The sequence below is a fragment of the Microcebus murinus genome, chromosome 18 (assembly GCF_040939455.1).
Source record: "Microcebus murinus isolate Inina chromosome 18, M.murinus_Inina_mat1.0, whole genome shotgun sequence".
Lineage (NCBI taxonomy): Eukaryota > Metazoa > Chordata > Mammalia > Primates > Cheirogaleidae > Microcebus > Microcebus murinus.
Genome location: NC_134121.1, coordinates 5,894,749 through 5,912,446, shown reverse-complemented (window position 1 = coordinate 5,912,446; position 17,698 = coordinate 5,894,749). Strand labels below are relative to the sequence as shown.

General features: G+C 42.0%; 1 protein-coding gene across 1 annotated transcript in view; it reads right to left on the bottom strand.

The window, feature by feature from the left end:
* Nucleotides 1–17,698, bottom strand: part of COX10 (cytochrome c oxidase assembly factor heme A:farnesyltransferase COX10) — a 131,098-nt gene that overhangs the window by 12,601 nt on the left and 100,799 nt on the right. Inside the window, exon 6 of the mRNA XM_012747917.3 lies at nucleotides 3,131–3,363. Coding sequence (XP_012603371.1) covers nucleotides 3,131–3,363 — 233 coding nt within the window. The remainder of the gene's footprint in view (nucleotides 1–3,130; nucleotides 3,364–17,698) is intronic.

Sequence of the window (17,698 nt, the reverse complement as noted above, 5' to 3'; positions counted from 1 at the left end):
GTTTTAGGCCTTAACGAGACCACGGTACAGTCTCTTACAACGCCTCGTTATTTAAAGTAAATACTTCTGCAAGGAAGATGGAACACAGACGCATAAGGATATTGACCTTTCCTTCCAGGCAGTACTATCTAGGTGAACTTTCTGCAATAGTGGAAACACTCTACGCCTGTTAATATGGAAGCTACTGGCCACACGTGGCTCTGGGCATTTGAAATATGGTTAGTGGGAATGAAGAATTGAGTTTTTAAGTTTACTTAGTTTAAATACCTAAATGTGCCTGCTGGCTACCATACTGGACAGTGCAGTTCTAGAAGGTAACTCAACTACAGAACCATATTCAACCCAGATCCTAAAATCACAGCAATAAAAATCTTTTAATACATTATCTTAGACTCTGTCATCTGTAAAATGAAAGGCACCTATTCGCCGATTTATTCATACAAATCTTTACTGTTTATCTAAAATTTACTCTATCAAATTAATGTTTTGAAACTTTTTTGAAGCCGTTTAAAGCATTATGTAAAGTAGTATTACTTATTTTTTCTATATAATCTTGATAAGGCTTTAGACATATGGTTCGATCTGATTTGATCTGTGATAAATTAGGATTCTGGGGGCAGTAAACCACGTTGTCATTGTGTGCCTTGTAATGTATCTTTTAAGATTTAAAGAAAAAGGATACACATAATAGAAGCCAACTTCAAAAACTGCCAAGAGGATTTCTCTTTGTGGCTACACAAATCTTTCAGACTGCTCTGTTTTATACCACGTTCTGTTTAGGTAGATAAGGAGTCTCATTTTCCAAAACAAATACATATTTTTATTCTGCTACCTAAACAAGAATGGCCTACCCACAGCTGTCCATCATTAATGAGTTTGTATACAAAATGGTTATACAAACTCATTAATGAGTTTGTATACAAAATGGTCTAGATTATAGAAAGACTATGATCAATTTTTTAAAAATTTTATTTTAAATATGGCCATTAACAGTTCGGCCAAATCCAGACTGTCCTTGAACAAATAAGGGCTCCTGTCCGAATGTGCACTCATAATTTTTGAGGCCTTTTGCAAAGCTCTCTCTCTGGCCTCCGGGGATGCAACTCTAGCCTACACACGCCGAGGCTCCACCGTTTCGCAAGGAAATTGCCTGGAAGTGTGACTCGGGCCTCTGGCCCTCAGCAAGACCCTGCACAACAGTGGTGACCAAGTTCTCCACGGCCCTGGACTGGCCTGTCCTTACCAGCCTCCTGTGACACCCGTCCCTGAGGCTCTAATACTCGGCCCTGTCTAGGACTCCCCAGAGAGAAAAGGTAGTTTTGGTGCCTGTTTCTTTGTGCTAGGTTTGAGGAAGCTGAATAGGGCCCGGGCGCTCCTGGCGGGCACGGGCGTCTCCACCAGACAGACGGCGGCGCAGCGCAGGCTTCCCGCTGCTGAGGCAGAGCTCCGTCCTTGAAGAGGGAGCATGCCAGAGCCCGCAGTGCCCAGGGGCCACTTTCTTTCATGGTCTCTGCCCCGAACGTCTGAACCATCACTATGGAGGTTTGGAGGGGGACAGGAGGGAGGACAGAAGGAATCCGGGTCAGGTCAGGCTTGGGCTGGAGCAGACCTGGGGAGGAGGAGTGTGACGGGCTGGCGGTGTGCTCTGTGAATGTAACCATGCACCCGGGCGGAAACTCCGCATCCACAGGCCCAGGGACGCCAAGCCCAGGCTTTCCCCTCCCCTGCACCCACAGACCCCAGCACTGCTTCCCGCCAAGCCCGGAGGCCCTGGCCAGGGAACGAGACTGACTGGCTCAGAGTTTGCAAACCAAACAAAATCTGACCCTTCCTGGCCTGGGTTAGGCCCCACAGTAGGAAGGAGGATCCTGAATAATGACAGCAGCACTGTGGACCCTGAGTCGAGCCCTTACCATGGTCTAGCACTTTAAATATAACACACGTTTCTTCCTTACAGTGACTCCAGGAGCGGAGGCCACGACTAGCCCCGTGTGGGGGTTGGGGAGACGGGGACTGAAAGAGGCCCCGTCTGGCTGCGAAGGGCACCCGGCCGGTTAGGGTGGACTTGGGCTCCCACTCTGGGCACTCCAGACACTCTGCTGATACTGCCTCCCTCCCACACAACGCAACTCTGCTTTTAGGTTCATCTCAGCACAAACGAGCACAGAAGTTTTAGAATATTACCTTTGTAGATTCATTAAAATCCGACATTTACAGGATATTAAAACCATTCTAAGAGACAATCATGGTATAGGTGTAATCACATTTGTAAGTTTGCCAAATCAGAGTATATAAGAGCTTTTATGAAAAGTTTCAGAAATGTGGCTTACAGGGTAATGGTTTATGGTCAACTGCCTTTTGATCTCTCATGTGAAAAATATGTACTTACATATATTGCAGGAAACCTCACCACTTCCTTCCTAAGTGTTGGTCAAAAACACTAATTACTTGACTAATTAGACTGTGAAACTTCCCTTACAGATGGTAAAAATGAGCTATTTCCACCCCACAAATTTAGTTGTGACACACCACTAAAAAAATGTAGAAATCTTTCAATGGTTTTATTGTAGACAGCATGAACAATTTAAGCAAATCATATAAAAATAAATTAGAAACTAATGAAAATAATCTGTTTTTTCATAAGAGGGAGAAATAACTCTCAGTTCTATGGAAGCAAAGAGTGAACGAACCAAGGAGGCCTGCCAACGAGGTGACCTCCCTTTGACAGCAGACTGGAAGCCAGGTCCACATGCCTCCTCTATGAACTGGGACATCCCAGTGAACTGGTCGGTCCTAACTTTATTTATGATTTTCATGGTTTTCAGGTACTTTCCTTTAAATCTACCTGTGGTCACAGACTGAGGCTGCACTGCTTCCTTTCATTTCCCTATGTTTTCTTTCAGACATTCCCATCAAGAGAAAGCATACGCCACGTTCACCTGCTAGCCACAATGACACGGACTGCCATGAGCTCTGCACGCACAGTATTTCAGAATGCCACAGCGGCACGTTGGCCAAAAGAATCAGTATGGAATAAAATGGAATCTAAGCAAGTACTGCAGCTCAGGGAAGGAAACACCTCCTTGACGCCTGGGTGCTCACACAAGATTCCACACCACGGGACACTCACCAGCATCCAGGCTGCCAGTGGCCGCTGTCCAGCCCATGACAGGCGGGATGGCCCCAACCACGGCTCCGACCCACGTATTGGCAATGCTGATCCTCTTCAGTGGTGTATAACAGCAGGTATACAGGAAAATGTTGAAGACTCCCAGGGCTCCTGTGAGTGGATTTACCCCCCAGGTCAGAAGGGCAACTCCTGGGACAGCACAACAAGTGGCAAAGGACACAGCCAGCAGCGGGCTGGAAAAGAGCAGAGAACACCAAGCCATCATTTTCAGCTCAAGCTAATCAAACGGCTGAGAATCAATCGAAGACAATGAAGTACGAATAATCTACCTGGTCAGGAAAGCAACTTCTTCCTTGTTGTGGAAATCCTCTTTACAAAACTTAGAGCAAGGAAGGGTTGTGTTTTCGGAGCTCTGGATGCTACTCTTAATTTTGCCAGCCTGGAGTAAAGGACGTAGTAGCTCAGGGTGCCCTGGATTTGAACACAGGTTCTGTCCCTTCCTGGCTGTGAGACTGCCAAGACTTCACTCTCATCTCTACAACAGGGATTATTAATACTCTTCCTTGCAGGGTTGATGTAAGGACTGAGAAAATGCCTACTTTGCATGGTGTTCCACTTTATAGTTAATGATAAGTAAGAGATAGTCTGGAATAAACAATTTATAACACAATACACAATACTACAAGATTCAGACAAAAAATAGTATTTTAATTCTGAAAGCAGTTCTATCTATTTATTTATGCTTTATTTTAAAACATCACCTGATTAGCAATAATGAATAACAAAGGTCTGCCTCAGTGGGCGCCACCATCACAATATCTGCAAGAGATCAGAGGCGTGGCGCGGCACCGGCTCCAGACCGCAGTGAACACCCGGTGTAACTGGGTTTACGGACTTGAGACTTTCAAGAGGAGGTCTCACAATACTACACCTGTAAATGAAAACTGTCAACTAAAACTCTACAGTGATATTGATGATTATAAGCCTGTTTCTCCAAGAGCCCACTTTTTAAAGTAGACTTTATATGGAACTTGTGAAAGACTTTTTGAGAGCCTACATAAATTGGATCTACTAGTTCCTGCTTACGTGCATGTTTATTTATTCTTTCTTAAGAAACCTAAGGAGGTTATGCAAGTCTGCTTTCTCCTTGCAGAAGCTGTAATTCCACCTCTGAGTAAAGCATGTTTGTGTAGTGTTCATGGACCCCATTCAATTACAGATTCCACAACGTGCTTCTTGGGAAGCAAGAGTCACCAGTGGGCAGCTTCTAGGGTGCTCTGGTTTTAGCAACAGCCAACTCCCTGAGGGAGGCAATCTTTACCCAGCATGCACACATGTGAGATAATCCTCTTCTATTCACAGGGCTGCAGTGTTCCCACAGCAGGAGAGAAGCCCTGTGTCTATGGAGCTGCCCCTCCGGAAACACTGACTTGTAGAATTATGACGAGTTAGAATTCAGCTGCAGGGCGCGGGGGAGCAGGAGGGCCCAGCAGCTAAAATACAGTACCAGGTGATGTCAGGGCGACAGAACATGAAGGCTGGAAGGAACCTGATGGAAGATCTCGGCTCCCACTCTGTATGAGGCCAGCACCGACTCTCCTCCCGGGCCCCCTGTGACCTCTCTGCCTGAAGATGGGACCCAGAAGAATGGGAGTTTTGATGGAAAAAGAACACACAAGGGATATGTTGCCGTCGAGGTGCCTGTGACAGAAGAACCATGACCTACAGCTGAGAGATTTCTTAGTGCACGTCCCACCCTGAGGGTGAGTTTCCACTTACCTGTCCCTGGGCCAGCTCTTCTGAACACCATGGTCAACTACTGCCACAACACTCACTTGCCCCCTTCATCTGTCATTCTGCTTTGTCCTTCCATCATTCTCTCCCTGACATTTCCCATTTCTGAATCTGCTCAATGACCCCCCATCTCTGCTCCAGCTGGGGAAAGCCCTACAATCATACCAGCTGGCCCGTTTGGAGAGGATGGCTTAACAAACAGTGTGGTGCTTGGTTGGAGCTGACTTCCACTCTCATTCCTTGTAGTGACAGTTTTAACTCCTCCCTCACTTCCTCAAGGCTCCAGCTTCACTCTAGCTCCCCATACCCTGCAGCTGATGTCCTTCCCTCTTACACTACACTGTCAAATACCCTCAGATTTACTTCCTTCCTTTTCTCCCATTTCAGGAAAAAAGGCTATCTTCTTTGTTTTCAAAGATAAACTCTCCACTTAGGCCCTTATTTAATCTCCCAAATCTCTCTATCTTCTATCTCTACTGTCTACTGACCTGCATTCTCAAATAAATTACTTTGTTCATATCTCCCTAAAGGCAGCACAACTCTTGCTTCAACACCCTTCAAAGCCAAACATCTGATGGAGTCGACTAGACACATTCCTTGTCTCTATTTCTTTTATCCTTCAGTTTCCCATTTGCTCCTCAACACCTACTGGAACAGATTTCTCCAAGGTGGGCACATGCACCATGTGCCCCGGGAACACCTAGCTTCCCAGTATGGCAGACAATACAACTTTCTAAATCAAAGTTCAAAAGATGCCTCTGTGTCGCTGGATCTCATGCATGCCCAAGAAGAAGAGTTTAGATGGTTATCCAGAGTACAAATATTCTATCTGTTGTTCTTCTTTCAATAAGGTGGTTCATAGCTTGCAAGAACAGAGTTGGTTTTTTTTTTTGACCTATGAGCCTCTAAAAAGCTAGCTTTGAGTAGGACAAAAATGTGGCTGATAAACATTTTTATTTTTTCTGAATTGGTCCTTGTGTGGAACAAAAAAAAAAAAAAAAAGGAAGGTTGTTCATTCTTTCTCCAAGGTCTGTGGAAGCCAGTTGGATTCAAAGGTATTAGTGTTATGAAAAGCCCTTTTAGAAAAGCACACATGAATTTAATTTATTGAGATAGGCAATTTTATGTGGAAGTTTAGTTTCTGACCCCTATTGAAATCACAGAAAATCATGAGGCTCAATTTTGGTGTTTAAATCAACATGCTCAGGGGCATGAATGAAAACTAGGTAGGTTGACAAGCCACATAAACAAAAATGAAGATATTTATCCAGATACCATGACCATTCTCAGGTCATGGAAGCCATCCCCTCCTGGCACAAGAAGTGCCATGGAAATCAAGGGATGTCAGAGCTTTCTTGTGTTATGCAAAGGTACTCCAATTACAAACTGTGTGGAGTTTATTTTCCTGTGATATTTCATTTTTCGTAAAACTTTTATTATAAGAGTAATATATGTTCAAATTCAGAAAATTTGCAACTACAGAAAATCACAAAGAAGAAATTCTAAATTAGTTACTCAGAGAAATATACTGGTTGATGTCTTTCTAGCATTTTTACAGTTATATATCTACTGGAAAAAATAACTGAGAACCTACTAAATCATGGTTTTGTTACCCGCTTTATTTAAATATACGTTGATAATTTCCCCATGTCAGTAAGTACTTCTTTCTTTCTCATTTGTTAGCAGATGGAGTGCCGTTCTGTCCAGCCCGGCTAGAGTGCACGATCAGAGCTCACTGTAACACCGAACTCCTGTCAAGTGATCCTTCCCCTCAGCCTTCTGAATAGTTGGGACTACAGATACGCAACACCACACCTGGCTTATTTTTAAAATTTTTTGTAGAGACAGGGTCTTGCGATGTTGCTCAGGCTGGTGTTGAACTAGTTGATCCTCCAGCTTTGGCCTCCCAAGGTGCTGGAATTACGAGCATAAGCCACCATGCCCAGCCAAGTATTTCTTTCACATCAGCACCATTAATAGTTACATAGTGGCCTATTCTGTGGACACACCACAGTTAATTCAACAACATGCCTTTTTTGGACATTGAGTATTTTTCCATTTTTATTAGAAATAATGTTGGGATGAATATCTTAGGGATGGACTTTTGTTCACAGTTCTCATTAGAATAAATTCTGAGGACAAATTCCCAGATGTGAAACTGCTAAGCCAGGTGATAGACACATTATTTAGGGAGTTTGGCATGCACTGCCAGGCTGTGGTCCAGAGCCTGCACTTGTTTACGCTCCCACCAGCAGCATATGAGAAGGCCTACTTCTGAAACTCGTATTAACACTGGGTATGGCGTTAAAAAGAAAGCAAAACAAAAACCAAAATTTGCCAGCAAAGTAGATGAAAACTAGTATTATGGGCTTCTAAAACAACCTTTAAAATTAACAAAGTAAAACAAGTGTACTGAGATAGCATTATCCCCATTTTACAAATGAGAAACTGAGATTCAATGCAAGTAAAATGATTTGGAAACAGCCTTATTTGTTGGTTCATTAATTTCGTCCAGAGTTTCCCAGCTGGTGTGTGGGGGCACAGGCTACCCCACAGCTCGCTGAGGACTGCAGAGGGCCTGCGCCGCTGGGTCTTTGCTCTGGCTGCTCTCAGCTGGGAGTGGCCTCCTGCATGCTGAACAGCTCCTGCAGTTCCAACATGTACAGGCAGCCTAATGGTCTGCTGCATTCCATGAGATGAAAACAAATGGGGAGCACTAATTTTTTTTTAAAAAGGACAGACCTGGCATGGAGCGTGGTAACCAAGACGCACGGTGTCCTATCCGGCGGGCACCTACGCTGCGGCAGCAGACAGGTCCGCAGGCCAGAGCCATGGAGCGTGTGCAGCGGAGGAGACAGGACAGGGAAGCGCCTGATGCGGTGTGCGCCGCAGGGGGACAAGGCGCATTCTAGGAAGAGCTGTTCAAACTGAGACCCGGACGGGAGAAGGGCAGAAGGGGTGGGCAGCAGTGTTTCCGGCAGCGGGAACAGCACTGAGGCCAAGGGGAGAAGCAAGGCAAGTGTCGGTTCCTGTGTGTGGTGCGGAACGAGGGGGGTGCCCAGAGAGCACAGGGGTGAGGAGAGCCACAGGGAGGGCCCTCTGGGCAATGCGGAATCGGTAAAGATTTCTCTGGTTTTTAAACAGGGAAGAAAATGATGAGATCTGTTTTTCAGAAGGGTCACTCAGCCTGCCACGTGAGGCTCTGCAAAGATAGATCAGCATTTAAATTTATTTACCTCACAAGCGAAGCTCACAATAGGCATTTTCAAGGAAGAATAATAGTAGGCATGCTGTCACACAACTCTCTCAAACGCTCAGTTGAAAGAAGCAGCCTTCAGCTAGCTTGTACCTTTAATCTATCTTGCAGATTTCCTAAAATGTATTGGTGGAGCAAATCAGATCAGCAAATGGCTCTTTGGTCTGACGACAGGAGGGCAATCAGGGTTTGCACGTCTAGCTTTATTATTCTGAGCTTTACTTGGTCTCTCCCTAGTCTTCTTTTTTTCACTTTTTTTGTCACATTTTCCACAACTTTGCAGGTTACCTTAAGTCTTGTTTGAAGTAAAGCAGAGGAAAAAAGTTAAATAGACAAAGGGGTAAGGATAGGGTTTTGGTTAGAATCTTCGTATACAGTGAAAATACATCAGTAAAGAAGTAAAGGACTCTTAAAACGTGCCTGGGAGAAGGACAAGTAATATAATGGTTCTGGGATAAAATGTATCAAGTGGTATCTGGGTTATTAAGTGTAATTTACCATGAAATCTTTAAATATCATGGTAATACTAAAGTTGTTGAACTGTTTTAATAAACATACCTATTCCGAGATAGAAAAAGGTTAAAGAAGAGTGTTCATCTCTCATCTCAATTAAAGACAACTACAACTTTCTGTCTTCATGTTCATAAAATGTGGCCAGAGCTAAAATACCAAAGACCTGAAAGGCAATTCTGTCAAGGACCGATTGCTTGTTATTTTAGATCAATTATTCTATGTACTCTTTCTCCGAATCACACAATTCAGTCCTTGTCCAAAAAAATCCATCTGCTCTTCCCATTCCTGGATGGGTTTTAGAAAGTGTCCGAACCTGGAGACACAGACGATACACACGGTTATTTCTCCTTTTATCATTTATCCTTTATTTTAAAATTTTTGTTTAATTTTTTCTTTTGTTAGACTTTTTGCTCCTATCATTTAAATTCCTTAGCAGTTCGCTTCTATTTCAAGTGTGACTCTGCTACCTGATTTCTAGAGACAAGGAGAAAGGCTAAGCTGGCCTCCTTGGCCTTCCAGGGCTCAGTTACCTTAGGCGGAGAGGCCCCGCTGCAATTCCCAGGTAGACACCATGGTTCCATTTAAGTGTGGTTTAAGGAGCAGCAGCAGCAGCACCACCTGGGAACTTGCCAGGAATCCTGTGTTCTGGAGGCTCGCTGAAATTTGAGAGCTAGCGCTGCACCATTGCCAGTGCGATGCTGGACCCACCAGGCCAGCCACAGATGCTGAGCCTACAACAGCCTCGCACGCCAGCCCGGCTGAGGCTGGCCTGGGGACGTCGCCCGCTCCCAGTTGTCTTGTGATATGTCTCTTGACATGTTCCAGCGTTAAGAACACAGGCTGTGAACCAGCCCTGTTACCAACTAGCAGGAGAACTTCGGGTGTATCCTCAGACCTTTGGCCTTCTGTACTATTTACCTTGATTTAACGCAGTCACATAGCTATAAGCATTTTGACCATAAAATTACTTTAAGGGCAAGATTGGAGCAAGTGTGGCCAAAGTCTTGATAGTTGTTGATTCTGGGTCATGGGTATGTTGGGGTTTGCTATACTGTTCTCCACTATTGTTTCTGTTGGAACATTTTCATAACAAAATTGTTTTTTAAAATGCTTTAATATTCTTTATTAGTAGTATTATTATATTCTGATATTGAATAGAATCAGGTGGTCTGAGTTCTAGTCCTGACTCCCATGTTAACTAGCTATATAAAAGTAGGCAACTAATTTAACCTTTCTGTTCCTTAGTTTCCTCCACTGTAAAGCAAGGGGTGTGTTAGGGCTCTTTTGGTGGCAAGACTGAAACTCGAGTCAGACTCACTTAGGCAAAAAGGCTCAAGAACAAGACCATACAGAGGCAGGGGTTCTACCCCACCTAGCTGTATGGTCTTGAACAAATTATTTAATCTGTTGGCTTTAGTTTCTTCATCTGTAAAGTAAGAGATACTTCATAGAATTGTCTTAAGAATTAAATACAATGATATAAATAATAAAGCACTTAGCAAAGTGCTCATTAAAATGAGTACATAACATAGTGTTCACGGTTCTTTCATTCATTAATTCATTAAAATTTTTCATTGCCTATATAGTCAGCCACTATGCTAAGTGTGACTACACAGTAGGGAACAAAATAGGTAAGTTCAGAAAGGAAGATAGACACTAAACAAACACAAGTACTATGAATTCTCCAATTACAAAATCAGCTACAAGAAAAAGAACAGATGAGACAAAATCATTTAAATAGGAAGAACCTATGTAAATGGAGCTAGATGCAGGAGCTGTTAAAATTGCAACAAATTGTATCTACTGATTTGTTTTCTCAAACTTATTAAGACATAAGGATATATATTAAGACTCATTTATATAAAACTATATTTATTTTCAATTATAACTTTTCATTTAGAATTTCATTTTATTTCGTAATTTCATGAATTACAAAAAGTAAACAAACTAGTACCAGGGAAAACTAGACTGATCACATACAAAACACTTTTTAAAAATGTTGGTGCTTTTGCACCTTTACAACAGCAGCTGTAATGGCCTTTATCAAGAACAGAAGAATTAACATGTCAGATTGGTTCTCATAGGAGTGGATTTATATAGGAAAAATCAGAAATGCAGGCAATATTACAAAAAATTTCTAATTTTCAATAACAGAATAAATGTATGAATAAGGAAAATGGCACTATTTGATCGGGGTGTGCAGAAAAGACCCAGTAATTTTCGTGAACTAAAAAAATTCTTTCATATTCATTTACTCACTCATGCAAATAGGTTCATGCTTCATGCTGAGGGTTGAATGATGACTGATTTCAAAACTCACATACAAAACTAAATTACATTTTAAATCGAGATATCTTTCTACTGAACATGATTGCCTGGGACCTATTTCTGCCTTTCCCGCCCAAGGCTACCATAGAAAAGAAACTAACAGACTAAGTAAGGGGTGGAGGGAAGTTGCCAACATGCTTCTGTGAATTATTGTTTTCTTCTTCAAAACATAACATTGCTTTGCTTATTACTAAATACCAGTCCTCACACAGCTCTATTAAAGTAAAAATTCCTATAGAAATTAGGAACAAATAAGAGAAATAAAAGCTTTAGTTTGATGCCTGTTTACTGCACTTAATAAATATAATTTAAATTACCTGACTTTTAAATAACTTCCTGGAGAAATGTGGCATTTCTGCAATGTGTCAGGGAGGTCTATGAAATGCTATATTAAATCAAGAACGCTTTATATTTTGGGCAGGTCTGTAGGTAATTGATTGATATAAAAATTAATTTAATACTTCTTGGTCATTCTTCCAGAATAAATGATTTTTAAAATACAAAATAAAATTTCCTTTCTTTAAAAATAGAACCCCAAACTTTAATCAAACCAAGCCAATTTAACTTTAATTTCCTGCACAAATCCCACATTTGAGCTCTGAAATGAGTTTTTGGGGACAACTGTTTTGAAAATGTCTCCCCAGAAACTTATTTAGGAGTTTTCTATTCCTTCACATGTCTCAGGTTATAGATACTATACAATAGTAGACGATGATATAAATTCAGAGCTTAAGGAAAATGTGAATAAAGTAAGGACACAAAACCTATTTTGAAAGAAAATTAAATTTGAAAACATGTTTAAGAGAAATGTAAGAAATGTATGAATAACAAAATATTTTTGGCATAATTATAGTCAGAACATGGAAACTGGCATTAAGAAAAACTTTTTTTCAAAGAAGAAAACAGAATAGATCTAAGATGAATGAGTTTTTGAAAACTGGCTGAAAATCTTATTAACCTAGGAGGAAGATAAAAAAGATTGGCTGTTAAAACAAACCAACCAACCAAAAAACCAAACCAAACAAAAAACCACCAAAATGAACCTTACCCCACTGCCGACTTCTGAGACTCAGTCTTCAAATTCAAAAAGGAACAAATGGTGACCCTTGAATTATGCTATACCAATTCAGTTTAAATTAAGGATATGATATTTATACAAAGACCCTGGAATTTTCAAAGAAAGGTGAGTCCTACTGTCTCATCCACGAAAATAAAAATTTCTAGCATAGTGGTCCAGTCTCTTAATGTGTTTCTTGAATTCCTTGAGGGCAGGACCACCAACAAACGCTCCCACCATTTCTCCTCTCGTGACACCTAGTCCCTGCCATGAGAGACATACTTTTCCCTGTCCAGCCAGATGGCTTAATTCTCTGATCCTCACCCTTATTTTTATCTTATAGGACTCTGTTTAAAAAAATCAGCTTGGTTCACCTACACAAAATAGGGTTAATGAATTTTAAAAAGTCTTTGAAAAGCTTTAATAAAACAATTTATAAAAAATGAAGCTGAGAAATAAAAGTATCTGTCTCTGCAGCTTTGGAGACTACCTGGGAGCTGTGCATGTGCACCTGCCCCAAGACTGAGGTGCTCACTTCTGTCCCCATCTCCTGCCCGTCCCCTTGGGACCAGGGTCTTTGGTCCAGGATGGTGTTTGCAAGCGCAGACATCTGTGGGGACCAGGCTAGCACAAGAGGCCAAACAAAAAACGACTCTTCAGGATTTGGTCTGTTGGCTGCTGTTTTGCCATCTCTCGTCTAGGTAAAAGATCTCTTCTGTGAAGAAAGTGTCTCCCTAACTTGGTGCATATAGCTCCTCTGCCCTGGAATTGGAACTCCTTCTCCAAATACTTCTGCGTCTTTTGCAGGGCCAATTCTTACGCATCCTCTAAGACTCACCTCAGACATCGAGAAGAAACTCTTCCAAGAGCATTTGCCTTCACCCTCTCCCCCTGGTTGGTCTCCAGGCCTGTCATCAGGCCCTCACAGCACTTCTCAGTCCCTGTGCTGACATGAGCTGCTGACTTGCCTGCCCGTCCCACGACACTGTGTTTTTAGTGCAGTGACTCTGTACTATTCATCTTTGTATTCTCTGTACCCAAGAATGGTGCCCAGATGAACCTTTACAAGCCATGCCAAAGAGAGGATGGCATCCTGAGACTGCCACTCACGTAACACTGAACAGTAAGAAGAGCATGTCAGCATGTCTAATCTTTTCACACCATCTTACTGGAAAAGAGAGGAATCGAAGTGAAGGGACATTAGACTAAATGGCCTTAAAGAAAGACATAAGAGGTGTTTGCTCCTAAAACACATCTGGATATTTTGTGGTTACAACAAGGGACGCAGGAACTGATGAATCCCCCACCCCTAGGATTGCTATCACAGCTCACAACACTTCAAAATAGTCATAAATGCTTTCCTTTTTCTTATGACAATGACAGAAAGAATTGTAACTTTCAGAAAATCCCAGCAGTTCTCGTTTACATAATGACTATGCATGATGATACATACAAAAACTTTCTGCTAACTTTTTGTTTTCATACCATGGTTCATAAAAATGAATGATTTTATTTTAAGAACAAAGTTCTCTACATTAGTACTACCATTATTGAGGCCAAATTCTTTCTTCCTGCCACTTCAAATCACTGGTTAACACTAAAAAAAAAAAAGAAGGAGGAAAAAAAAAGAAATTTCTATACTTATAAAATGTTTATGTTCTTATTACATTAGCAATATATACACACCAAGAGACTAATCATAACAATTCTTAGAAACTCCGGAGAGCTTTCGCCTGGCCGGGTACCTATCTACTAGACTAGTGTGCCTGGGTGATGAATAATATTCACAGCTCCCCTGCAGCCCACAAAATGTTTACACTTGCTTAAGTGCTTACTGGTAAAACCTTCAGTAAATTTGAAAAATGTCTCCTGTAAATCCCTATAATACTTAAGCTAAACCCTGTTCTTTAAGTTAATAATGCCAACTAAACAAGCCATTCATTTCATTTCTAAAACTCAATCTTCATCATTCATTTCAAAACCAGGTATTGGCTGACTCTGATTCCAAGTGTTTTAATTTATCCTCTGTAAATAACCTTTCACTCTGTTCTTATCGTGCAATCTCTCCTGCTTACAGCCCACACCTAAGGCGTACAAGTTATGGATCACCCTCATCTGACCATTAAGTTGGAAAAACTAATGCTGACATGTATTATTTCCCTGTCAGCATCACCAAGCTGGAAAATGGATAATTCAAAGGAGACACAATCAAAATACAGATGTCTTTCAAAATAACAAGGAGAAAGGCCCAGCCCGGGCCCCTCCTACAAGAAGCTTTCATTGTCCACTCTGTCCTTATTTCTATCTTTGTCTGACCTCTTGCAGAACTTCTTTTTGTACCAATTTATTCATTTCATTCAATACATACTTATGGGCTGCCTTGTCCTGTCTGCTAAGCATTTTGTGCATCGGGCTAATTTTTTCGCCCTGATTATAAACTTTGAACATTATAAAAACAAAACCGACAAGGTGGATACATTACAGGTGACTAATAATAAATTCTTGATGAATCAAATAAAAGAAGGGAATTATTTAATTCTAAAATATTTAAATGAAAAATTAGACCTTAACATTCTTAAGAAAGATTAATTTTGATTAGGATAGACCAGGAAAAAAGGTATCACTTTAAAAAAATACATGTGTAAGATGCCTTAGAAATTTAACTCTGAAGGGCCTCATGTTTGATAAAGAGGGCAGATTAAAGGTATCTGTATTTCTCTGTTCTCTGAAAAGCTCGAGGAGAACATAAAACAGAAAACACCAGTGCTGCCAGAACCAGGAAACACTCCTGGAAGAGCGGCCAAACACAGCGATGCCAGGGCGGCAGTGAGAGGGAACGCTCCTCTGCCATCTGAGGCAAAACCGAAGACTCAGTCAACACCGAATTGAAGAGTCTCTTCCTTGGGCTTTGACTGTAACACATAGAAAGAATTAGATGTAAAGGCTTGTGCTGGGAATGGGGAGGTGGATTGTAGGTAGAAAGCCACAAAGCAGAGCCAGGGCTGAGACGCCCAGCCAAGGCCCGGTGCAGCCAGGAGGGCTGCCCTGGAAGCAGCCTGAGGCGCTTTTGCCCCCCCCCCCAACATCCAATTGTCTTCGCACCCTTTTCCCTTCCCCAGGGCACTGGACCACCATTGACCTGTCCGGCCCAAGCCTGGGCAATCAAATTTTATCTCACAAAGCTTTGGAACTGGGAGGACAGAGAACTCAGCTGGAAGACCTGAGAGGATAAGGCTGAGGCTGCAGTTTCGATGATGAGTCAATGTGAGTTAAAGAGGGGTCAGAACACAACAGCCCACACGGAGAGAGAAAACCGAAGCGGAAGCACAGAGAAAAGCAGAGATGAACAGTGAGGCTGGAAGTGGAACTGTAACTGGTGAAATAGTGAGGGAGCCACTCTTTCCAGAAGTCTGGCTATAAAAAGAGGAGAAACAGAGTGACTTGATGGAGCAGCTGATTTCAGAGATGTCTGTCTAAGACAGAAAGACCACCTGTCCAAATATTAAGTCAGAAGAGAAAGACCCAATGGGGCAGCGGGGTCAGAAGAGGTGCTGGGAGAGCCCTTGGGGGAGAAGTCTGAGCTGGTCTGCAGGTCCTAGAGCGTAGAAGGCCTGAGGCAGAAGAGGGATTCTGAATGCCCCCACAACATCGGAAAACAGATGTTAGATTCTGGCAGCTACAACGTGCTGGGGCAAAATACTTGGTCGTATCCTCCTAAGAACAACTGAGACATATCTTAGTATATCTTGGGGGAAATATTGAGGAATTTACTTTTAATCACTCTTCTTCTGTCCCCTCCCCTAGGCCACCTGAAAACTACTAAATCCATTTTATCCAATTAGGACCAGTGTTGCAAATAGACATGGGGCTTCATTAAGTGGACGGAGCTCAAGGACGCTGGGGACCTTGTGTGATACGTACGGGGTGGAACGAAGGGAGTTACTAGTAAGGACATAAAGATGGCAGAGAGGGGCTCAAGGCATTGGAAACAAGTTACTTCTTGACAAGTCCTACTTACCAAATTGTGCATCCAGACTATCAGAAGCCACGAACCCCTTAGCCTGTGATGCGGCTGTACACTCAGCCTACAGGGAACATATGCAGTGGTCTGGCTCCAAGTTAATAGGAATAAACTCTGGAGAGGAGCTGATAGCAGAGGTTAAGACGGCTCCATTATGACCCCTCTGCAGCACTTCCCTCCAGACTTCCTCGGATGCAGATGCAAGAGCTCTTTAGCCAAATGCACCATGACTCCAGACTTACCCATATGCATCTGGGATGCTTCCTAAGTGATGTGATGTGCAGTGTTCTCAAACTCATCAAGTGGCCCCCAAGCCATTAGAGACTCTGATAAATAATTCTATTATAAAGGCCCCAGGGCTGAAGTAAAAAGCAGAAAGCCATGAGGTCAAGTGTTTGAACAGGAATTACATTTGGTAAATAGAAGCTGCAAAAGGATGTTTCTATTAACCATCTGCAATTACTGTAAGGCCACAGTGTTCTCTGGAATGGACAATCAAAATAGCTAATAACTTCTGTGTCCTTGGAAACTTTTAGGATGAATTTAAACATGTCATCTTAGCATAAAAATGTCTTTTCTTTCCACTAGTAAGAAAAACAGGAAGAGCAGTATTTTCCAAAATATGATAAGACAATCTTTTTTTTTAAACTATGAATGATACCTTGGACAGATGGAATTGGTGTTTTCTTTTCTCCCCTCCTCTGTGTCTGCTCCCAGCCTAGAACTAAGCAGCCAGAGTGAATGCTTAGCACACTCTCAAGGAAGCACAGTCCTGCCTTGCACCAGTGCCAGACGCCACCAGAACAGTAGGACGGCTCTGTCTGGGGAGCTGACTACCGCTGGAAGGGAACTGGCATTTTATATAGGCAGAGAGATAATTCAGACTTTAGTACTATCCTCTGTATTCTCCTTGGGAAAATGAAACAAATGATAATAATGTAATTTCATAGGCTTTACTCTCATTAAATGGTATTTTAGCTGTAAAGGTTTTCCTCTTTGATTCTTAAAAAAGATAACAGAAAATGTATATGTTGCCTAAAAGGTAAAGTATTTTTAATATAACTGCCTATTTTTAAAATAGTCAACTATCTTACTATTCCTTGTGTATTAAGCATATTCACTGCCACTTTCTCCATCATTGGAAATAACACAGACAAAAGTCAGCTCAGTGAAAAGCAGGCAAGCTGCACTAAGGCCAGTAATCAAAGCTGTATCAGGACTTGGATATATTTTCATTTCCTTGAAACACAGTGGAGCTGCAGTTTACTGAGTTTATTTGGGTCAGCCCTAAGGGTGAAACTATATTGTACTCAAAATTATCCTTCAAAATCCCCAGAAGTCATCCATAAAGTACATACAGGGCATGTATGCACAATTCTGGAAAATAATGACTATGTTCACTAGAGTTTGAGAATCACTGAGTTAAATTAAAAGGGGGAACAAAAGAAAAGCCTATATTTAGACGCCTGGGCATTCAAACCATTCTGCCTTTAAGAAGACTCTCAGTAGAGGAGAGGAGGAGAATTCTAAGGGGTTCTGCTTCCCTGCGGGGTTTACCCTGTTCAGTCTTCACGCTGAGCGTCGGCGATCTGCCTGAAG